Source organism: Myxine glutinosa, chromosome 10 (assembly GCF_964187855.1).
Source record: "Myxine glutinosa chromosome 10, kmMyxGlut1.1, whole genome shotgun sequence".
Lineage (NCBI taxonomy): Eukaryota > Metazoa > Chordata > Myxini > Myxiniformes > Myxinidae > Myxine > Myxine glutinosa.
This window is the reverse complement of record NC_136270.1, coordinates 117,048,405-117,074,087: the sequence shown is the minus strand read 5'-3', so window position 1 is coordinate 117,074,087 and position 25,683 is coordinate 117,048,405. Positions and strand designations below refer to the sequence as shown.

At 41.8% G+C, this 25,683-nt stretch overlaps 1 protein-coding gene across 1 annotated transcript in view; it reads right to left on the bottom strand.

Moving 5' to 3' along the window:
• The window catches only part of MINAR1 (membrane integral NOTCH2 associated receptor 1), an 80,688-nt gene that overhangs the window by 28,608 nt on the left and 26,397 nt on the right, over positions 1-25,683 (bottom strand). Inside the window, exon 3 of the mRNA XM_068125889.2 lies at positions 60-287. Within this exon, the coding sequence (XP_067981990.1) occupies positions 60-287 (228 nt within the window). The remainder of the gene's footprint in view (positions 1-59; positions 288-25,683) is intronic.

The window sequence follows — 25,683 nt, the reverse complement described above, 5'->3', positions numbered from 1 at the left end:
TGATTATGAAAGCGTGAAACTGAAGAAAAATGTTTTTTAATCTTTTTCCATATTCATACCTGAGGTTTCCTCATCTCAGGTGCCATTTTAGGGGGGTAGTTCCACGGCTCTTCACTGAGGCTCCAGACAGATGAGGGTGCGATATGCTCTAGAGACTGGGTACGCACTGCCCGACGTGCAGGTGAAGTGAAAGAAGTTTGCCGATGCGATGGGCACAGGCGGTCGATAGCAGTCAGGCTCTGCACGGTACCACTTCGAGAAAGCAACGGCGTGTATGGGCTGCCCTTCTGATGTGACGTGGATGAGCGATGATACATAGACGGGGAAGGTGGAAGAGCAGAAGAAGAAAACAGTTTTGATTTAGTGCAGAAGGGTTCAAGAGGCAGAAATAAAAGTTGTTCACAGACATACGTCATACGTCATTTCCTGTTCCTTCATATTTCAATGCATTAAAAATGCACGCGCTGCGTAATGGACTTGATAACCCAGCGATTTGTCAATTGCCACAACAAATTACGTCGGTAATAAGTTTTAAACATCATCTGGCTCTACAAAATTAAACTTTTGTCTGAATCAAGTCATAAATATTTCATAGCCAATTATCTTCTTCCATTAGTGATGTCAGGACATTAGTCATATGTTCCAAAATTATATAATTGCAGCAACAAAGGACAAACAACATGATTGAAGGATAATATTCAACTTCAAAACAGCATAGATCTTTCGTTTTATACATAGATTCCCATTCAGCCTCAAGGATTTGTTCTGCACAGGCATAGATAACCCAATCATCGCAGAGGAGTCATCCGATCCTGGGTTGTCCAAGATTACATTTGTGAACGAAAGTAGCTTAGTACATACATAAACCATCTATCTATAATTCCAGTAATCTCTGTACGTTTGTTTGTCTGTGACCGCTGTTTCTCGACAACCACGGGTCCGATATACTTTTAACTTGCCAGGTATATTGCTGGGGACCCGAGGATGTGCCTTTTCAAGGTTTCATATTAATCGGACAATTACTTACCGAGCTATGTCCAAAAAACGATTCAACCAATCAGAGAGCAGCGAACTATCGCGTGTGCCGAACGTGGCGGACACACTCTGCCTCGGATGGCACATTTGAGAGCGTATTCATTTATTTCACGTTTGCAAACTATGTTGGCGTTAAACTATGTTTTAAAACTAATAAAAACGATTTTGCGATTCATTCGCTTTCCTGCGCGTTTGTGCACGCGATGGCGATTTCTTTACCAAACTCCGGAAGCCGTTCGCTTTGGACCAAACCATTTCATGTAAATAGAGGGGGGGATATAATTTTAGATATAGATATAGTACGGGCATGCCCTAGTATTTATAATGGCACAAAATGGGAAATACATTTACAAAAGCAATGGAGATGAAACCAGTGAGTCTTTCCCGTAATGTTTTTGCACTGCCACGAGAGCCATTCGCTCGTACTTCTGTGCTCTTTAACCCTGCGGTGAATGGTCTAACAGGGTTCTTTCGTTGCATTTTACCATACGTGCTGATGATATCATGTGCACTCTGACATATATGCATATTGTTGTGGATTTGAGAATTGTGTTTTTTGTGTGTGTAAATATCACCCTCCGTGTTGTGTGTAAAGGTCAAAGGTCGTCCCTTAGTTAGTCCATATACAATCATGTAGCAAATCATAGATTTCCCTTTTAAGTAGTTATCTCCTTATTCTATGTAGTTGAAGGCTCTGTTCCCACTAGTTGACACTGCATTGCACCAGATGACATAAGGTAGCTCCCTTCCATTCCCAAAGCCCCCATTCCCAAAGCCTCCGTTGCCAACTGCATTGGGTGGTTTTCAGCATTTGCCGCCATTGGCCATGTGCTCCGTCTCGGGGAAGAAGGGCGTTGCCCTCCACTCGTCATGAGAAGGTGGAGCCCAGCAAGCCCCCACCAGCCAATCAGGGCTGGTGAGACACCATCACGGGCGCGGCACGGCTTGATCGCGACGGGCCTTATAAAAGGGTGTGGGGAAGGATTGCGTAAGAGATGCGTCAGAGAGCGAGCCCGTCACGCAACGCCCCCACAAGAGATGAGCTTTGACTCCACCACGCAGCTTTGACTCCACCATGCAGCTTTGACTCCACCACGCAGCTTTGACTCCACCAGGCAGCTTTGAATCCACCACGCAGCTTTGGAACCATCGCAGCTTTGAACGACCGCAGCTTCGGGGCTTTGACGGCAGTTTCGACCGTGGCCGCGAAGGAACGGCGGCTGCTGAACGCGCCGATCGAGAAAGGGCGGCGGCTGCTCACTCCCGGCCCGACCGTGCTCCGGTTCCAGCTGAACCTTCCTCTCCCTCCAGCCATCCACCTCCTGCCATTCCTGTCATCATCCCCCGTGTAAGTGTGCTTGTAGTCTATCTTTTGTCTCGTCCCTGGGTTGAAGTAAGACTGCAGTAGGTAAGCTAATATTTGCACTGTGTCCTTCTGGTTCTTCCATCCTTCTGTATTTATTTTATTATCCTTCCTTCTCCTTGGTTTCTTTAATTGTGTACATATTAGTAATAAATCATATTTGTATTTCCTACCTTTGTTCTTCTTTCCTTTACATCTGTTTCGTCCTTGTCTTTTCCCTCATTGAATACCTGTGGCACGATTTGGCCAATGTTAAGGATCGGGTCAGTGCTTGTTAACAGTTCGTGCCGCGGTTACTAAACCGCTCGGCAATTACTATCTGTCCGCGGTCGCGAACGGGGTTGCGCACCTACCTCTCCGGAGGGAGCTGTGCAGCGTCAGGGACCACGTCGGCCAGTCATAGGCGAGGGGATTAATCCCCCCTCGATAAGGGGAACAGAGGCCGATGTTGGGTTCCGTAACAATATATATATATATAGCATGGATGCGGTATAACACACAAGGACACAGTCCCATGGCAGCAGAGCATGGAATTTGGAAATCAGACCTTGAGGATACTGCTGTACCTGACTACTTTCTCTTTATTCACTGCGATAAATAGCTCTGGAAATGACAAAATTTGGATCGTTTATTAATTATTATTCTAGTATTTAATTGCTTATTAAAATTATTATGTCACTAATTGAAAAGAGAAACTTGATAACTCCAGTTCACAATAAATAATATTTTTATGGTCATCAAACCGTTCCGGTATCCTGGTTCGAATCCAGTGAGTCATGTCAAAATGACCACAACGTCACCCGCCTCAGGGACATCCTATTGTAACCACATCTGACAAACGCTTTACCGTATTTTTTTGTATACAAGATCGAGGCTCCTGTAAGAGCTAACATTAATGCCAAAAAAAACAAACAAAAAAAACGGACACATAAGACGAAATAAAGGGAGCGGGAGACAAGATGGGGAGAGAGGGGGAAGCACACAAGTACAACATTTGAGAGCAGGGAGATCAGGAGATCTGTGGGAGGGGGGGCTTGGGGGGAGGAGGCATGGGAAGTGGGGGGGGGGGGGGTGGGAGAGGTTTAAAAAAAAAAACCACATGGACACTGCTAGGACTTCCAGGAAAGTCGGTTTTTCAGAAAAATGTATCTGGGGTGAATTAACGGGGGTAGAAAAGATCAAGGTTTTGGATGGGGGAAGATAGATGGTGGTAAACAGCTGTTTTGAAGACCTGGAGGGAGGAGTGGGATTGAAGAGAGTGAGGGAGTTTGTTCCAGAGGCAGGATAAAAGTGGAATGAAAGAATGAAGGTGAGCAGAGAGTCTTGGTTTTGGCAGTTTCACCAGAGGTGAAGTACCGTACAGAATGAAGTCCCCAAAGCGGGCGAGGATCGCGCTGCATACCTATCACGTGACTGATCTTAATATTTGGCCAAGCAACCGACTCACATGATGCGTGTTAACCGCAATCAATTAGCCTTTAACTGAATGATTCAACCACCAGACAAAACCGACCTTACAAACAGGATTCACCAGGAGACCAAGTCAGGTTTGTAACGTGTATTGTATAGCCAGAAGGGCGGGAATACAAAAAAAAAATCAAAACAGTTTAACAATGAATAAAACCCCATGTGCGCCCACAAACCAAACAAACGACCGGATATTGTTTAATTAACTAAGTCCTTTAAAGGGGAACCCAAGCGCAAGAATTTCTTTTTCTCAAAACCATCGAAAATCATTAATCACTGTCTAATTTGAAGGAAAACATTTTTTGCCAATCACAAAGTGTCGAAAAAATCCCTAAAGTGTCGATTTTGCCATGGATGTCGCACTCATAATCCACCTTGATCCAAATAGGGTTTACATAGGGAAACCGTGCATGTCCAGGTCAGATTCCGATACTGTTTCCACCGTCATTAGCAACTCTGAGGGTTCTCAGTATGTTGAAACTGATCAGTGGGATTTCAAAGAAACTATGGGAGACAAAATTTGTGATGTAAATACTTTCGGGAGAATCATGGAGCCTTTCAGACGAAGATTAATTGAGTTTAATTGGGCGCTTTAGTGTAATTGTACCGCAATGTAACCTGTAGACAGCACGGAATTGACGATCGACTTCCTGGTGCGACATCATGGCTAATTGTGAAGAAGAAGAATTCAATTTTTAATCTCAAAATTACCCACTTTATAAATCGGAAATCTATTTTGTAGGGTATCAAGGGATAGATTAGCATCGAGGTGGTCTGAGCGTTCGGGGTCCCCTTTAAGGCCTTCACTCGTACAACAGCAGATAGACTGGGGAATTCACAAGACAATGAGAGAGTTGATTGCAAACCCACAAAGTTGTTTCAGGTTCACCCAGTTTGTGGAAATCGTCCAGGCACTGGGGTGAAAGGAGGGAGGACTTGGTGGAGGGGCAAGGCATTGGTGGTATGGGGGCATGGTGTTGCCTGGATGAGCGTGGCTTCCACTTTGCGATCTCGATTCTGGAACCCCTCACCCTCAGTCAAGTCTGAGGAGTTCTGCTCCCCATGCTGTCATGTGCATTTTTCGCAGGAGTGGCTTCAATCCGGCCACTCTCCCATAAAGCCTAGATTTGTGAAGTGCTGCAGAGACTCTTGTCCTTCCGGCAGGTTCTCCCATCTCAGCCAAGGAACTCTGTAGTTCTGTCAAAGTGGTCATTGGGTTCTTGGCTACCTCCCTAACCGAGGTGCCTGGTGCTTCTTGCCTGGTTTTTCAGTTTGGTCGAACGGCCAGCTCTAGGAAGTCTGGGCACTTCCATATTGTTTCCATTCCCTAATGATGGAGTTCACTGTGCTCTTAGGAACATTCAACACTCTAGAAATTGTTTTATCCCCTTCCCCAGATCTAGGCCTCCTCACAATTCTATATCGGATTTCTACAGACAGTTCCTTGGTCCTCATGCTAGAGTTTCTGCTCTGACATGTACTTTCGACTGTGGGTCTTTATATAGAAAGGTGTGTTTCTTTCTAAATCATGTCTAATCGATTGAATTTGCCACAGATGGACTCCAATCAAGATGTAGAGACATATCAAGGATGATCAAAGGAAATTGGATGCAACTGAGCTCAATTTGGAATGTCAGAGCAACGGGGTTGAATACTTATTGACTCAAGACATTTAAACTTTTCATTTTTAATAGTATTGTAAAAAAAAAAACTTCAAAAAAAAAAACCACTTTGACATTATACGATGTGTCGCTCAGTGACAAAAATTTTTGGATTTTTGTTTGAATTTTGAGTTTGCACCGGTAGGAAGCTGCTCTCTCTCTCTCTCCACATGCAAACTAATTCATGGGTTCCGCACAAGAAGTTTCACCATTTACCATATGTGGAAACATTCACTGGTAACCTCCGCCATCGAAGGTGGATTAAGGTTATGTTTTCACCACTATCTCTTTGTCTGCTTGTCTGTTTGTTTGTCTATCTATGGACAGGATATCTCAAAACGTTGTGGACAGATACGGACGAACTTTGGTGGAGAGGTTGGGTATGTGACACTGATGACATGATTATATTTTGGTGAAGATCTGGATCCAGATCTGGATCTCAGAATTTTTTAAAGTGATTCTTCACCATTAAGAGATAATAGGGCTAAAACGGATATATAGCACGATATCTCAAAAAGTTGTGTACGGATTCGCACAAAATTTGGTGGACAGGTTGGGTTTGTGACAAGAACAAGCCGGTTATGGTTTGGTTAAGGTCCGCATCCAGATATGACCTATCAGTGGGATACAAAACATAAACTGTTCAACCTGGTGGAGGTATGCTCTCTACCGAGTGCCGTTCTGGTTAGGTTGTAGCGGTTGCCGCTGAACATACACAATCGCCTTACACCTGCCGAGGATGCAAACACGGAGCGATCGCTGTGCCGGGCTCTCCCAGACCGCCCGGAGACGCTCAGTCTCGCCTTTCCCTGGCATGCCCGGACTCGCCTTTCCCGGGCTCGCCCGGCCCGTCCAGCGACACCCAGTCTCGCCGTTCCCGGGCATGTCCAGGCACGCCCGGTCGCCCGGCCCGTCCGGCGACACCCAGTCTCGCCATTCCCGGGCATGTCCAGACTCGCCCAGGTCTCCCGGACACGCCCAGTCGCGCCTTTTAAGGGCAAACGCTCCGGCATGAGATATTCGAGTGCTTGTATATAATGCTGCCCGATAAACGGGCTTTTCAGTTTACCCGAGTTGATTTGATGCAATAAAGAAACTCGGACGAATTCCAGCTTTTTGTCGCGTCCATTCTTTCGATTCGAGTTGGAGCACAGCTCCTTCAAGGTAATGTTTTCATAAAATTTTTATAAACGTTTTGTTTTGTTGAGATTTTGGCCTCCACCAATGTGTAGCACAGGTACCTCGCTCGTTCTACATAAATTATAAATACAGTATACGCATCAGTCTTGGTGGCATCAGTCTTGGTGACGCACTGTGTAGGCCACACCGTTTGGTGGTGATATATCCTTGCCCTGCAGCTATTATATGTACAAATGCATGAGCCTTAGAAGCTTGTATTTAAAGCAAAAATAAATAAATAAATACAATGTCGTTATAAAATCCATCTGAACAATAGTGGTATGTAAAATAAACACTATTATAATCAAAATATCAACATAATGAGTTTGTGTTGTATCATTTTTTTATTTCCAGAATGTTAAACATCTTAAATTAAAATTTCCATTAACCTCAAATAATTTGTCTATTAAATTGATGGTTCAAAGCAGTTAGAAGTCACGAAGGAGCCAAATGAATGAAATCAACACAACGTTGATTGAAGTATACTAACCACCCATGAGAAGCAAGGAGAAGCTGACTTTTTGTGCGTTAACCATTTGTCTGACCAAAAGGGAGAGACGCGATAGCAGCGAGGGTTTATTCTTAAACCGCTGGACAGAATGAGTTTAAAATTGGTGGTTGTATCGGGGGTGTTCCTGGGAGGGTTTTAGGTGGTGAAAAAAAATACTGCAACGAGTTGAGTGAAGCTGCAATGATACTGTAGTGATGTGCTGTAAGACTATAATGGTACTACAGTTAACTAAAGTATAACTACAGTGGTACTGTTGAGATCTGTAGTTGTATTGTAGAGAAGTGAAGTAAGTTGCCATTTTACATAGAGTACACTATATATACTAGAAAGGAAGTCCAACAAAATTTTTATCCAATTTACCAGTGTAGAAGTAGTGGCATACAATTGTACTGCAGTACAACTACAGCACAACTACAAAATGTACCACATTTATACTATCATATTTAAAATGTAATACTTTAGTACCTTATAGTACTGTCCTGTACTTTAAAGTTCCTCTATAGTACGACTATTGGAATACACTTGCTTGGGACATCATCAATAAGAATATGCAACAAGAGCATGCAAAGTGAAAAGCAGCGTCAAGCAAATGGTTCACTTCTGTCTGTCTGTCTGTCCATCCATCAGTGTATAAACATCAGTTTATCATCGAGGAACAACTTAATTTAAATTGAAAGTTAAATTTTGAACCAGAATCGAAACATGAATCGGAAAGGAACAAACCTGTAGTTTTGCAGAACTTTGGCTCTGAATTTGACCCAATTGTGCAGATAATTTTTGAGAGATAATTGTCAAAAATGAAGAAGAAAAACCTCTCTCACCCACTGTGTTTAATTATAAAGGGTTCCAAAGGGTAACTCTGAAAGGTTCTAATTCGAAAGGGTTCTAAATTGAAAGGGTTCTAAATCGAAATGGTTCTAAATTGTAATTCTAAAGGGTAATTCAAAAGGGTTTCGTTCATTTCTAGGCTTTGCCTATTTCATATTAAAAATGCCAAACTGAAATAAAATAAAATGCCACACTGAACCGTTTCCTTCGGACACAGGTGCTATTTGTTTTTACTCTGTCTGCCTGTCTGGCAGTCAAACAAGATTGAAAATCATTTCAAACAGGAAACTTACTGTTTTTTAGGATGTCATAAAGGATACCAACAATAGGCACGAATAATTAATTAATGTAACGTGTTAAATAAGGGGGTGTGTCAACGACACTGCGTCATAAGACACTGCATCAATGGCAGCAAACTGCCAGAATTAATGTATTTATACAACCTTTAAAATCTTTATTTTTACCTCTGCAACCTAAGGTGGGTGGGAGGTTATGTTTTCATCCCTGTCTGCCTGTCTGTTTGTTACTTGAGAAATCTAAAATTCGCAATACTGTCTATAGGTTGTTCGAGTCTGTCATTCTGTCTATCTGTAAGTCAATCGCCTACAAGTCACAATTTGAAACCAATCTTATCAAAACTTCTCCAAATAGTGGAGTTGTTCATAAGCAAGACGCCAATTGATTTTGAGGTCAAAAGGTCAACATAGTTGTCATTTGAGGTCTTCGCTCTTTCACGAGCCTCGATATTGTATACAAAAAAAAAAAAAAAAAAAAAAAAAAAAAAAAAAAACATAGGCCAAAGGTCAACAATTTTAATCAAATTTCTAAAATCATCAAGTTTCATCCGATTGACATGAAATTTGGAGAGGATTTCAATATCATGAGTGAATTCAGCCACCAATTATTTTTGAGGTCAACATAGGCCAAAAGGTCAACATATAGACCAGATTTCTGAAATTGTTAATTTTCATCCGATTGACTTGAAATTTGAAGAGGACTTGCATATCATGTCACCGAATTCAACCACCAATTATTTTTACGTCAACATAGGCCAAAAGGTCAACATAGGTCAAAGGTCAACAACATAGGTCAAAGGTCAACAAGTTAGGTGCAACTTCTAAAATCCTCAATTTTCTTCCAATTTACTTGAAATTTGAACAGGGTTTGCATATCATGTCACCGAATTCAACCACCAATTATTTTTACGTCAACATAGGCCAAAAGGTCAACATAGATCAAAGGTCAACAACATAGGTCAACGGTCAACAAGTTAGGTGCAACTTCTAAAATCCTCAATTTTCTTCCAATTTACTTGAAATTTGAACAGGGTTTGCATATCATGTCACTGAATTGAAGCACCAATTGTTTCTGAGGTATAAAGGTCAAAAGGTCAACATTAGGCTTGGGCAAAATAATCAATTGCCAGGTTAAAATCGATTCCTACCATCAGAACCGGGATTTGAACCCTAAATTATACAGAAACTATTACCCGCTTGTAACGGTTTAAAGTCTCCAGAATCGATTTCTACAATGCCTTGTCTCACTTCGTCCATTGAGAATCCGTTTGTTGGTTCAGCAAATTATATAAAAAGCTTCACCTGTTATTCTTTACAAAACAAAGACAAGTCCATTTTTCTCCATCTAGTTTGTTTATGTGACGAAAATCAGCAGAAATGTACTCATGAACTGTGTGCATGTGGGTCAGACTTCTGCCAGGATCCAATAGACAGCATTAGCCTATTATTATATCTGTGTAGAAAATTGTGAAATTCCAAAATAATAATATTTATTAACAGCAAATGGAAAAAGTTCGGAGCAATCGACGAGCATTCTGTTGCCTTATACAGCACCCAGGTAAACCAGGTTAAAAAATTTTTTATTTAATTGAAAAAATTTACAATTTTCCTGGACATTTGGATTAATTTGAAGCAACTTTTACTTCATCTTTTCTTTCGGAGAAACATTTCCGTGTTTCAGGATGGGACGGCATTAGCTTTTTCTCTGTGCTGCAAAACTAGGAATTAGGAATGAACATGGAGGACATCGTCAGAAAGCAAAATCTGCTTCGAAAAGCTGGTATGATCATGTCATCGAACATGATCTGGGGCTTCTTTGGATTTGAAAAGAATCCTGAAAAACCAAACAAGATTTTAAATCCAAAGCAAGTTCAATGCTCTGCAGCAATAAGTTGTCTTACATGTCAACTATGTGCATGAATGTGACAGAGTTGATTGATCACCACCATCTCTTATCTTCCCCCATCCAAAACCTTGATCTTTTCTACAGCCGCCAATTTCACCCCAGATCCACTTTTGTGAAATACCGACTTCTTTCCTCGAAGTCCTTGCAGTGTCCTTGTGTTTTATACTTCTCCCACCCCCCCCCCCCCCAAACCCTTTCCCTCCCACAGATCTCCCGATGTCCCTGCTCTCAAATGTTGTGTTTGTGTGCTTCCCCTTCTCTCCCCATCTTGTCTACTGCTCCTCTTATTATATACTTTGTGTGTCTGTTTTTTGTGTGATAAACAGATTTTGTGTGTGTGATTTTTTGTCAACATTTTTTTGTGTGTGTGATTTTTTGTGTTTTTGTGTGAGTTTTTTGTGTGATAAATGTTAGCTCTTTCATGAGCCTCGATTCTGTATACAAAACAAACAAAAAAAAACTACATCTGTAATGCATAAGCATCTGAAATCATTCCATCCAAGGGATGCTCATGGTCGTGGAATGGAAAGTCATTCCAAACGTGACCGAGATCAATCGCCATCATCGGCAAATCGGAAACAGCCATCCAAAAGCACTTATTCAGGATTACACAAAGCAAGCCTGCTCATAGTCATTCCTGGTAAGCCTTGCGAGGGGGAGAGTGAAGTTGATTTGCTGACTTGTAATATAAATCATGCCACTGATTTTATTTACTGATGAACATAAATTTTTACACTGAAGTTACTTCTCAGTTCCCTCTGCCAATGAAGATGGATGGAGGTTATGCTTTAACCCCTGTTTGTCTCTGTGCAGGATATCTCAAAAAGTTATAGATGGATTCAGACGAAACTAGTTGAGCAGGTTGGGTGTGTAGCAAAGACAAATTGATTAGATTTTGGTGAAGAATCAGAATAGATTCCTTTCAGAATAGAGACAGCAGTTCGGAATCGGAATCGATTCTCAAATTTTAAGAATCGCCCATGCCTAGTCACAACATCTAGGCCAGATTTATAAAATGGTGAATTTTTATCTGATTGACTTGGAATTTGAAGATGATTTGCATATCTGGTCATTAAAATCAACCACCAATTATTTCTGAGGTCAAATTTGTTTTAGGGATTTGCAAGCATCGTGCTCTGCACAACTTTTTTTATTTGTCTGTTTGTCTGTGAGCAGGTTGCAGACAGATTCGAACAAAATTTGGTAGACAGGTTTGGTGTGTGACAAGGACGAATTCATTCGATTTTGGTGAAGATCCGGATCTTGATCCAGATACAAGAGTTTTTTTTAATTTTCTAATTGATTCTTCACCATTGAGAAATGGGACCATAAACGATATATAGCACGATATCTCAAAAATTTGTGGATGAGTTATGGCAAAACAAGGTGGATGAGTTCGTTATGTGACAAGAACAAGCTGATTAGATTTTAGTTCAGGTCCAGATCCAGATCCGTTCTATCAGTGAAATACAAAATGTAAACTGTTCAGCCTGGCGGAGGTATGCACTCTACCGAGTGCCGTTCCAGTATTTAAATTGAATTATGTACTTGGACACTGTAGAACACAAATCACCTTCTTACCACTTCCAAAAAAACCTCAGTTTTGCAGTACATAGACATGTTAAACAAGCATTCTGAGTATTGTGCTGCAATACGTGTCCCCTACCGGCAATCTGTCGTCCGGAAAACTGTTGGGGAAATTACCAAAGTTCAAAGTGCCATAACTTTGTCAAAAATGATCGAAACGTCGTGAAGTTCGAACTTGATCTGTAACTTATCATGAGGAAACCATGTACCAAGTTTGAAATCATTAGCATTAACAGTTTAGAAAAAAAAGTCCGGAAAACTGTTCTTTGCGTGACGGACACTGACAGACGGACAGACGGAGGGACTGAGTGCAAACCTATAGTCCCCTCCGGTGTACACCGGTAGGGGACTAATAAGCTGGTGTATAAGACACTGCACAACGGTGGTAAACTTCCGGAATTTTTTATACAACCTATAAAATCAATATTTTCTTTAAATTGAATTATGCAATTGAACAATGCGCAGGGTAAGGTGTTTTTTGAACTCTCTAGAATAAAGCAACAATGAAATATTACCCAGAATACCGGCACATTGTGTCCATGCGGTGTCATATCTACAAACATCAGCATCAGACGACAGCGTAACTAGGAAGAGAATATGAAGGATATATTCAAGAGCAAGACTGTTTTCATGCGTGAAGTCAGCAAGCCAGAACAGACTTGAATGTGAAAGAGTTGGTGAATGGAAAAAGATCCTAAACAGTGTCAAAGGCAAAAGATAAGTCCAGAGACACAGCAATGCCCCACTGGCATTTCTCTTCACTCATGGTCTAAGGAGTCATTCCCATTATGAAAACCAATCTGGAGGGTCAGTGATGAGAAATGATGATGTTGTTGATTTATCTGGATGTTATTACATTGTTTATGGCTGTAAGAAGGCAGGGTGATTTGTAATTTAATGAATCAGGTTTTGCACCCTCTTTTGGTTAGGAGTGATGTCAGCCAAGTTCGAAGCTGATGAAATCATGGATTAAAGTTAAAAACAAACCAAAAAAAAAAAAACTGCTACAGAGATCAGATTGATGTGAATTCATCAGGGAAAGATTTAACAACATGAGTAGAAAACATGTGTTGTGCCAACTCACACGCACAGCATCCAAATGGCAGAATTAAGGAGAATACACTACACAGGAAAAACATATGTAGTTACAGAGAGGGGTGCAGATTTTGAGCTACTGTGGGGGGTTAAGGTGGAAGAGTGCAAAGCACAGACTCTGGTGGATGGGATCACTGATAAACACACGGAGCAATGGTGATGGTTTGGGTGAGTGAGGGTGAGTGGTGTAAAAACAAGTGCGGGGCATGGTAAAGTACGAGAGTGAAGGGAGGTAGAAATAGAAAGGCAGAAGGATTAAAGATGAAGAGAAGGGTTTCAGATGCATGAAATGGTTGCAAATTGGGCTCCATTTATGAACCTCAAGATCCACAAGAAAATCACAGACACTGTGGACAAGGTGGAGGACATGGCTATTAACAGCAAGAAGGAAAGCAGCATTTATCCTACATGTGCAATGGGTCATGCATTAAGATTTGTTCTTTTGATCAGAAATTGGCAAATAAAAACAGGAATGAGTATGGCCAGAAAGTAAGCCTGTTCCACAATATATGAGATCAAAGATGAACAAACTAGAACGGCACTTGGAAGAGCGAATACCTCCGCCAGGTTAAACAGTTTATATTTTGCATCCCACTGATACGCCGGATCTGCATCCTGACTATTCGTCCGTGTCACGTACTAAGATCTAATTAGCTTGTTCTTGTCACATACCCAACTCATCCAACCAGGTTTTGTCATAATCCGTGGACCCACAATTTTTTGTATAACGGTTTTGGCCCCATCTCTCAATGGTGAAGAATCACTTCATCTTCACCAAAATCTAATCAATTCGTCCTTGTCAAACACCCAACCTGACCAACAATTTCATCCGAATCCGTCCATGACCTTTTGATATATGGTGCTCCATATCGTTTTTGGCCCTATCACTCAATGGTGAAGAATCACTTTATAAAAATTCTCGTATTCAGATCTGGATCTTCACCAAAATCGAATCAATTCGTCCTTGTCATACCCCCCAATGTGTCCACCAACTTTCCTCCGAATCTTTCCATAATTTTTTGAGATGTCCTGCTCACAGACAGACAGGGTCAAAACATAACCTCCGTCCACCTTTGGTGGCAGAGATAATTATGAAACCAACAGTAGAGGGGAAGCATCATTGGCTATGAGATAGCATCATTGGCTGTGAGGTAGCATCATTGGCTGAGGGGTAGCATCATTAGCTGTGAGATATCATCATTGGCTGTGAGATAGCATCATTGGCTGTGAGATATCATCATTGGCTGTGAGATATCTCGCGAGATCTCGCGAGATCTTGGAGACGACGGCAGGGATTTTCAAAGCTGCACACGTTCTCCACGTTTTCAAAGTAAAGTCATTGTTTACAATTGTATTTTGTCGAAACTGTATTTATCTTTCGGTGTGTGAACCTATAGTGTGTCCCTTTTTGAAGTTTCTCGGTGTTGATCTTTCATAAATTAATCGTTTCTGTTTGCCGCGCGTGTTGCGGCCTTGCAGCCTCAGGCTTCCCCTGTCCCCCGTCGAAGTTTGTTTCTTCCTTCGCTGTTTTTGCTAGGTTTTTAGATTTCCCTTTCTCCTCCAAACTTCCCCGTACATCTACTCTTTGTCGAACGTTTTAACTCCCCCCCCCCCCCCCAAAACAAACAAACAAACAAAAAAAACAACAAAAAAAACAACAACATTTATTTCCCATTCTCCACGTGTGAAGTTGTCCCCATCCTGTGCTTCTGCCCAGGTGCGCTGTCTCGCCCCACCCCCATTATCTCCTTGCCTTCCACCTTTTGCCCTGTTCACATGACTTGTGGTTATCCCTCTCCCCGTTGGTATTTTTGTGAATATTAGATTGTTCTTCACGATTCTGTTTAAATATGTTTAAACTTTCCCCTGTAGTGTTTTATTCAGTGGTTTATTACAACACAGTGTTTTTCTTCCTATTTAAAAGGCTTTTTTCAATTTCCTCTCAAACTCATTCCATTTCAAAAAAATATTCAATCTCTTATAACTCGAAATCACTACATGCTCTAAATTCACATTCATTCCACCCCTCCTCTATCATTCTTAAATGGATAGCTAGCTTGAAAATCACAACAAACCCAAATTGTTATAAATGTTCGTCTTTCATTAATCATCCACTTTCTAAACTCCCCCCTTGCCCCTCCCCTCCAAATCTCCCCCCTTGCCCCTCCCCTCCTAAACTCCCCCCTTGCCCCTCCCATTCAAAACTACCCCCCAACCCCTCCCCTTCAAATCTCCCCCCAACCATCCCTCCCAAATTCTCCCCCCCTCCCACCTCCTCCTCAAAGCTGCCTCCTCCCCACTTTGTCTCCCTTTTATCTCATACCTCCACGTCCCCCAACCTTCTACTTTCCTCTGCCCCCCTCAAACAACTCCTCACTGTGCCTCATCCCATCACCATCAAACCTTTCGTCCTCCTCATCCTTCCCTCTCGTGTAACTCTTCTGTAATCTCTGACACACTATCAACTGCTCTCCCTACATCCCCCTCTCATCCTTCCTCTGACCCTACCCCTCCCCTCCCCTGTCCTGCACTCGATGCTCCCCCTCTCTCCTCATTAACGGTATGGACCTAAAACATCCGGGGCCTTCACTCAAACCTGATTGATCTCTCCATTCAGGTTGCTTCTGACAATCCAGACTTGATCTGCTTAACAGAAACCTTCCTCCTTCAAGATGTCTCTGATTCCTTAATATCTCTTCCTGGTTACTCCCTCCTCCGGTATGATAGACCTGAGCCTCGTCCTGGTGGTGGGGTGGCTATCTGTATCAAAAACTCTCTTCCTCACTCTCCTTGCACTGCCCGCTCTCCACCCCACCCCCAGGAGTACATCTGGCTACGGCTTCCTCTCCACTCCCACCTTTTGTTCATATTGTTCTGTACCGTCCTCCAAACAGTGATGACTCCATTTACATTTCGCTGTCTGACAAGTGACAACATGGACCAACTTCTATCAACTCATCTAAACTGTCTCTTCCTCATATGTTGTGACTTCAACTGTCATCATGCCAGCTGGCTGGGTGTGGGTTCCTCTCTCACCAGCCATGGCACCTCAGCAAAGGACGTCTGTGACTCATTGGGACTGACACAATCTGTCAATTTCCCGACCCGGATCTCAGTCAATGGAGTATCTTCTCTTCTAGACTTGGTTATGACAAACTTCCCTGCAAATGTCTGCTGCTCTTCTTCTGCTCCAATCGGTTCTTCTGATCATGTGCTTGTTAAAGTGGACATCCCTCTGGCCATTCTCAGAGAGCCTCCTCAGCGCCGTCGAGTCTGGCATTTCACTAGGGGTGACTGGCACGGTCTGCAAGCAGCCATTAATCATCTGGACTGGTCTCCCATCTCTACTGCCTCTGACATCAATTCTTCCTGGGAATTCTTAGAAAGCAAACTGCTCTCTCTCATGCACAGATTTATCCCATCTCGTCTTCAGTTGTCATACCCTTCATCCCGTCCATGGTACACTGAATCTTGTGGTGAGGCAGTTGCCCTGAACTTGCCTTTGCCTCTTGGAAGTCAAATCCAACTGAAGGCAATCTCATTTCCTTCCACCAAGCTCGGAACAAGTGTGTGTCTACCCTCAGGAGTGCCAGGAAGCACTATCTCTCCACACTCAAGATTGAACTCTCAAACCTGTCTCCTTCCTCCAAATCCTGGTGGCGTCTGGTCAAATCCGTTTCTGGTGTTTGTTCCCCCTCCATCCCCTCCCTTACCACAAATGGCTACATAGTTGACACCGCACGTGACAAAGCCGAATACCTCAACTCTGTGTTTGCCTCAAAATCTTGTGTCCCAAACCCATCTCTCTCTGTTCCCACCTTTCCCAGTCGAACCCAACTGCTCCTGGACTCTGTGTCCTTTCCTCCTGACAAGGTGGAGAAGATTTTGTCAAACCTCGACTCCGATTCTTCAACTGGACCAGACGGCATCAGCCCACGGGTCCTAAAATCTTGCTCTGCCGCTCTATCTCACCCCCTCTGTTCTTTTCACCCTCTCTTTTGCTCAAGGTCATCTGCCAGCATCTTGGAAATCAGCAAACATTACCGCTTTACACAAAAAAGGTGCAAAAACAGATCCTTGCAACTAAAGACCAATCAGCCTGCTCCCATTTATCAGCAAAATCATGGAATCCATCATTGCTTCGGATATCAAATCCTTCCTCTTCTCCAATGGCTTGATCGCTGATCATCAATTTGGATTCAGACCAGGTCATTCTACTCTGGACATGTTGCTTCTGCTGTCTCAACAATGGATGGAGGTCCTCAATGCCAAACAGGAAATCAGAGCCATCTCCCTTGACATATCTCGTGCCTTCGATACGGCCTAACACCCCACTCTGCTCACCAAACTCTCCTCCTATGGTATCCATGGAAATCTCCACTCATGGCTTGCAGTCTTCCTCTCTGGTCATAGGCAACATGTGGCCCTGAATGGATTTCTCTCATCTCCCCTTCCTGTTCTGGCTGGAGTTCCCCAAGGTAGTGTTCTGGGCCCTGTGCTATTTCTGGTCTTCATCAATGATCTCTCCGGCTCTTTGGAAAATCCTCTCTATCTCTTTGCTGATGACTCTACTCTCTGTCACTCCATTCTTCATCCCTCAGATCGACAGTCTGCAGCCTCCTCACTCTCTGCAGACCTGGACAAAATCACAGACTGGGCAAACAAGTGGAACATGTCTTTCAATCCTGACAAATCTCACACTCTTACGATGTCTCTCCGAAAAGACCGACTGGACAACCCTCCCATCCACTTTCTGAATAATCCTCTCCAAGAAGTTCTGTCACTCAAGCTTTTGGGTCTCACTATCTGCCATGATCTTTCCTGGGAAAACCACATTTCAAATCTGGCCTCCAAAGCCAGTCGCCGACTGGGCATCCTCCGTCGTGCGAAGTCATTCTTTGGCACACCTGAGCTCCTCACCACATAAAAGGCTTTCATCCGCAGCTCAATGGAATACTGTTCCCCCCTCTGGGCCGGTGCTCCTGCCTCACACCTAGCTCGGCTTCACGCTGTTGAAACCAAAGCTTTCAGAATCATTGGAATCTCCTGCGATGAAGCTAACTCCGAGGGCCTTTCACTCACTCAGCACAGGCAGGTTGGTGGTCTTTCTGTCTTCGACCGACTCCTCTCCGGCCTTGCTCCCCCAGCTCTCTCTGTGCTCTGTCACCCTAATATTCCTAGAGGTCACACAAGATCTGCCAGCAACCCTCTTCTGGTTAAACTGCCAAAATCTAGGCTCTCTGCTCACCTTCACTCCTTCATTCCTCTTTTCTCCCGCCTCTGGAACAAACTCCCCCACTCCCTTCAATCCCACTCCTCCCTCCAGGTCTTTAAAACAGCTGTTCACCACCATCTCTTATCTTCCCCCATCCAAAACCTTGATCTTTTCTACCCCCGCTAATTTTCACCCCAGATACACTTTTTTTTTGGAAATTCCAACTTCTTTCCTGGAAGTCCTTGCAGTGTTGATATGTTTGAAACCTTTACCGCCTCCCCCCAAGCCCTCCCCCTCCCACATTTCTCTCGGTGTCTTGCTCTGAAATGTTGTGTTTGTGTCCTTCCCCCTCTATCCCCATCTTGTGTTCCGCTCCCCTTATTTTGTGTTTTATGTGTCGCTTGACTTTTTGTGTGATTAATGTTGGCTCTTTCACGAGCCTCGATCTTGCATACAAAAAAAAAAAAAAAAAGAGATCAATAAACATAATGTTTGGATGATGATAAAAGAGATCAATAAACATAATGTTTGGATCAATAAACATAATGCTTGAGGATAATGTGAGGCCATCTGTCGGAAAGTTGAAGCTCAACCGAAGGTGGACCTTGCAACATGACAATGACGCTAAACATACCAGTAAATCCACCAAGGAATGGCTGATAAGAAAGAAATGGAGGGTTCTGGAATGGCCAAGTCAAAGTCCGGATCTAAATCCCATCGAGATGTTGTGGAGGGATTTGAAACGAGCTGTGCATGCAAGAAACCCCTCAAACATCACACAGCTGAAAGAATTCTGCATGGAGGAGTGGGCAAAAATTTCTCCCAGTCAATGTCAGAGACTGGGAGACAGTTATAAGAAACGCCTACTTGAGGTTGTTTCTGCCAAAGGGGGCAATACCACCTATTAGAGCCAAGGGTGTGCTTACTTTTTCCACATGCGAAATTTGCATTTATGTTTATTTAAATTATTCAATGGACTACAAAATGTAAATGTTTCATGATATTTGTTTTATTATATCACCTTTATCTATCAATATTGTTGAAATGAAGATCAAGTAGCTGTATGTTGAAATATGTTGAAAAAGTCAAAACTTTACATGGGGTGTACTTACTTTTTCACGTGACTGTATGGGCTGGAGTCCCAGCCTAACATCTGTCCCTCTTGGATTATATGAAAACTATAAGACCTCAACATTATTGGCGTGCCCTATGGTGACGTCGAAGCACAAGGTCTGTTGCTCTCACATCGCAAACAGGTCAGTGGCCCCTCTATTTTTACCATCCCCTCTATTTTTACCACCTCTCCTCTGCTCTAGATCCATTTGCTCTCTCAGCCCCCAAGCCTTCACAGCTCCTCCAGGATACACACATTATTCCAGTAACCCCATCATGGTCAAACTCTCAAAATCCAGGCTTTTAATACACTTCAACCCTTTAGCTCCGTCTTCGCTCTGCCACCGATGGTGGATGGAGGTTGTGTTTCACCCCTGTCTGTATGTTTGTTTGTTTGTCTGTATGTCTGTTCACAAACAGGATGTCTCAAAAGGTTGTGGATGTATTCGGAAGAAATTTTCTGAAGAGGTTGGATGTAATGACATGGATGAAATGATTAGATTTTGGTGTTTTCTTCAAGATTTGAGCTATACTATCGTGCTATACTATATATAGTACGATATCTCAAAATATTTTGGACGGATTTGGAAGAAACGTGGTGGATAGGTTGGGCATGTGACAAGGAAGAATCGATTCAATTTTGGTAAAGATTGGAATCCGGATCAGATAATTTTTTAAAGTTAATCTTCACCATTGAGTGAAAGATCTAAAACCGATATAAAGCACGGTATCTCGAAAAGTTGTGGACGGATTCAGACAAAACTCTGTGGACCAGTTGGGTGTTTGACAAGGACGAATCAATTTCGATTTTGGTGAAGATCCGCATCCGAATACGAGAATTTTTTAAAATTTCTAAATTGATTCTTCACCATTGAGAGAAAGGGCCAAAAACGATATGCAGCATAGCATTTCAAAAAGTTGTGGACGACTTATGACAAAACTTTGTGGACGAGTTTGGTAAGTGACAAGAACAAGCCGATTAAGATTTTGGTTCAGGTCCGGATCCAGATCCGCCATCAGTGGAAAACAAAACATAAACTGCTCAGTCTGGCGGAGGTATGCTCTCTACCAGTGCCATTCTAGTTTCTTCTGTCTGTGTAACTGCCTTCAGGAGAATGTTCAATTCCATCCTTCCTTCCAGGGCTTATGGCAAGTGATGCACCACCAGCTCACATTATACACCATCCATACTCAAAATATTTTCTACCTCCATTAACTCTACTTAACTTAACCCAAACCCTCTTACTTGCAAGTGACTGTTTCACCCCTCATCTCTGTCCTCATGTCCTGTTCATTAATTCCGTTGTTTGTTGTGTCCAATGTAGCACCAATGCCCCCACTATCAGTGCATTGCCTTCTTACCCTTTGTCATCCCACTCTTCCCTGAGCCTGGATTTTGTAAAGAAAAAGAAAACAACATAATTTTCCTCTTTAAATTGAATATCTTCTGGTTGTAAGAGATTCACTTTCATTGGTAAAAGCAATCTGGCCTAATAAATGTTAAACTTGTTCTCACCAATTATTTCAGACATCTTTGCTGTTCCTACGATATGACAAAGATTGTCAAAAGTTTTCAGATTCCTGGGTTATGCTTTTAATTCTCTCCTTTCAACTTCATCCATGTTTCTCTTGCTCCTCCCAAAACAAAACTCCTTGACACATCATGTTTTTTTTGTCGGTTGTAAACTCAGTGCTTTAGGTATGCTCTTCGATATTTCCTAAATCCTTGAATTGATGTCACTTAACAGATTTCACCACAATCTGGACTTTCTTTCAAGTTGTATTATTGATGACAGGTTGTTGGCAAATCATTCAACAATAAAGAAAACTTAACCACAAAAACTCAAATGTTTACAGATCTATGCAAGATCACTTCCTCTCATCCAATGCAGCACACCCATTCTCTGCTGCCCTGCAGAACATCATGTTAACAGCCCAGATAAAAGCACAATTTTCATCCTTACGACAACTCACCAAAACCTGTTTTCTAACAATGGTCTTCTTGTTTGGTCTGTACCAAAAATCCTCTTATTTCGATTTTGGTTTGCCTGGTCTAGCCTCACCCCTAGGTCATTGTCATCATTGGTGGTGCTTTCACTTTCAAGTAATCCTTGTTTGGAGACGGGGTTTTGCAATCACTTCTGTGTGTGTGTGTGTGTGTGTGTGTGTGTGTGTGTGTGTGTGTGTGTGTGTGTGTGTGTTTTGTGTATGTGTGTGTCTGTCCAAGCCATAACTTTTTTCCATTTGAGCTGTAGGCATCAAATTTTCAATAAAGGTTCATTAGGAGGATATGGAGAAGACAAATTCATAATTTTGTCAAAAGGTCAAAATGACAAAGGTCAGCATCACCTAAAATCATCAATTTTCATCCAAATGACTTGAAATTTCAATTTACCATTTGAACTTTGTCATCAAATTTTCAAAAAAGCTATATTATGAAAACACAGAGAAGCCAAATTAATAATTTGGTCAAAAGTTCAAAGTCATAAAATTGTCAATTTTCATGCAATCGACCTGAAATTTTAAGAATTTGCCTATTGGGTCACTGAATTGGTTCGCTAGTAGCCGATTCCATTTTTACATCAAAAGGTCAAAGGTCAAGGTTGCATAAAATCGTCCATTTTCATCCGATTGACTTGAAATTTTAGCAGGGTTTGCATATTCGGTCACTGAAGCATATTACCTTTGAGGTCATTCGGTCAAGATTGCCTAAAATCGTCAATTTTTTGTATTTTTTTACCTCCGCCACCAAAGGTAGACGGAGATTATGTTTTCACCCCTGTCTGTTTGTCTGTTTATTTGTTATGATAAACATTTTCAATTTTCATCATATGTTGGTCTGTCTCGTTTGTTTGTAAGCTTGTCTGCGAGTGCGAAAACTCGTGACTTAACCAGAGGATTCAGCTATCTTTGTCAAACTTTACCAGAGGATTCTGAAAGAAAAACGTGAGGCTGCCAATGTTATTTGACTATATATGTCAAAAGTCAAGGTGGAAGTGACGTCATTTGCATAAAACAGATGTGCTAAAAAGTGTTTGCGCTATGTGACGTGAAACTTGACACAAATGAGTTGAAAAACATGATATCCAAATTGCGAGCAGATTTGATAATCTGATCACTATTAAGATGTGAGATCTCTGTAGGGGCTGTGGACCAGATAACACATTTCCATGGCAACAAAGTCACCCATGTAAAAGTTTGGCGTTTTTTTTAGCGACACAAAAACACTAACTCAGAAACGCTTCAAGATACAGGTATCAAATTGCCAACCCTCGCTGAACATTGACATTCATAGCAACAGTTTGTTTTGGGGTCGTGTATATCAAAGGTCAGGGGCACTGTGACTTTATTTGCATAAAACGTGACTGTGGTCATATTCTGTAAGGGTATTACAGATTTGCAGTGATAGAAATTGTTCCTGAGTCACTGGTGGGAAAGATACCGCCAAAATGACCATGCTCAAAGGTCAAGGTTCTATCGATTTTGTCATACCTGTCAGGATGCAAAAAAACTGCTTCAAAGCCTCCTCCTCACACCATGCCCGCGCAAAGTCTCCCCCCATCATACACCCTCCCAACGTCTCCTCCGCAGTCCCCTGTTTGTCTGTCTGCGAAAGGATGTCTCAAAATATTGGAGACAGATTCAGACGAAACTTGGTGGACAGGTTATGTGTGTAACAAGGAAAAAATTATTCAATTTTAGTGAAGATTCACATCTGGATCCGAATTACATAATTTTTAAGTGATCCTTCACGACTGAGGGATCGGGCTAAAACTGATATACAGTCACATGAAAAAGTAAGTACACCCCATGTAAAGTTTTGACTTTTTCAACATATTTCAACATACAGCTAGCTGTTTGATCTTCATTTCAACAATATTGATAGATAAAGGTGATATAATATAACAAATATCATGAAGCATTAACATTTTGTAGTCCAATGTTTAATTTAAATAAACATAAAAGTAGTGGAAAAAGTAAGTACACCCTTGGTTCCAATAGGTGGTATTGCCCCCTTTGGCAGAAACAACCTCAAGTAGGCGTTTCTTATAACTGTCTCCCAGTCTCTGACATCCAGTCATCAAGGCTAACCCCCGCTCTAGCGGGGAAAATGGCCTTAAAACGACCATTCATTCATTCATTCAGTCTCTGACATCGACTGGGAGAAATTTTTGCCCACTCCTCCATGCAGAATTATTTCAGCTGTGCGATGTTTGAGGGGTTTCTTGCATGCACAGCTCGTTTCAAATACCCCCACAACATCTCGATGGGATTTAGATCCGGGCTTTGACTTGGCCATTCCAGAACCCTCCATTTCTTTCTTTTCAGCCATTCCTTGGTGGATTTACTGGTATGTCTAGGGTCATTGTCATGTTGCAAGGTCCACCTTCGGTTGAGCTTCAACTTTCCGACAGATGGCCTCACATTATCCTCAAGCACTCTCTGGTACAATGAAGAATTCATGGTGGATTATATGATGGTGAGCTGCCCAGGCCCTGATGCAGCAAAGCTGCCCCAAACCATAATATTTCCACCACCATGCTTTACAGTTGGTATCAGGTTCTTGTGGTCAAATGCTGTCTTTGGTTTTCGCCAAACATGTCTTCTGGTACTGTGGCCAAATAGCTCTACCTTTGACTCATCTGTCCAGAGCACATTGTTCCAGAAGTGCTGGTCTTTGCCTAGGTGTTCATTTAGGCCATGGGGCATACCATTAAAATCCACTTTTTCGTGCAACAGGAATGGGGATTACTTGATTTATTCATGAAAATCAGCAAAATATTCGTTCCATTCGATATAATAATGTCCCCAATAAATATACCTGCACATTAAAATACAAATAAAGAAAGAATTTCGATTAAAAAATCAGGTTTAAAATTCGCGGACAAGGTTGTTCACGTGATAAATTCAGCGAATGAGCGCTCCAGATACGTCAGGTGCCGTAATTGGCCAATCACGCAGCTCATACTAAGCTCCGTTCGGTAGCTGACAAACCAAGATGGCGACGCCCATTGCTTCGGCAGTGACAGGAAAACCTGTTCAATTTTTGTCCAAATTTTGCGTGATGCATGTTGTCCATAAAACTAAAAGCAATTTCATTCAATTCAATGATAAAAACTGGGCCCGCTTTGTTGAATTTGCGAGTAAATGGTTGCTCTATGACTGTAAAGAACGCGATTTACTGGCCGACTGTGCGGTAAAGCTGGGGCTTGATTTTGCCGATACACAATCCTGCATTGAAGCCAAACCAGAAAATCCCAACATTGGCTACCATTATGATTGTTCACGTCGCTTTTGTGACATCAGTAAAGTGAACAGGCTGAAGGAGAAAAAGACCGAAACATCTACATCTCATGGTAAGTTAATATGATTATGTAGTAATTTTTTTAGTAAGCTTTAAGTTTAGCCAAAAGTTTCAATTGTTCTGCAAACATAGACATGATCATGATGATAGAATCTGATCGTGATGATAGAATTCACATTACATTGCCATATATCATGATCAAATAAATCATCATGCTTGATTCAAGCAAGTTAGTAACAAGTTCCGGAAGATTTGGAGTTGGCCTTAGAAGAGTAGTATCTTCAAATTCAATTGACAAATGTACAGCAGACTCAGCAAGTCATGCATGATGAAATGTACATTTTATGATTTTGTTTATCTATTTCAAGACTACAATTTATAATACAAATCGTACTATTGCAAGCATGCTCTTTTACTTTCGTAATAGTATCATGATATGTGGGGATATTGTGGTTTATGTCATCAGGCTCATGTCACACCTCATTACAGTTTTTAGGATCCACAAAGAATTAAGAAATAATTTTGTACATGTAGACTACACATTTTTACTAAATTGTACGGTAGGTACTTCTTACTGTCCTGTAAATGATGGTAATAAAAAGTATGTTTACCTTGTTGGAGAAGTTGTTAAAAAAACCATGATTTGATATTTGTTACTAAAAAAGACAGATGTTTGCAAAATTTTACACTCTATAATTATAAACAATAAACACATGTTGAGTTTATTTTTATTTTGTATTTTTGTTTTGTTGTTTTTTTGCGCGGTGGTCATGGTCATTAATATTTTTACTAGCAAAGCGTGTACAAATGTATAACAAGGGATGCACCAATAGATTCTTGGGGGGGGAGGGACATGGAAGTTTTTTGAAGAAAAAAAACGTCACCTACTATTGAGGCAAAAAAGAAAATTTACTCACTGATCTGAGTAGAAAAACAACAACTGAATATCAATGAAATACATTAGATATGAAAAAACACTTTGCCGTCTTGGTGGCGGAAAAAAAACCCCACTTTGTTTTTAACAGTTCCCGAGAAATCCTTGAAGACGTCGGAGCTATCGACAATTAAAAAAAATAACATGTGGACTTTGTTCTAAACAGTTTCTCAAAAAATCCTGGAAGA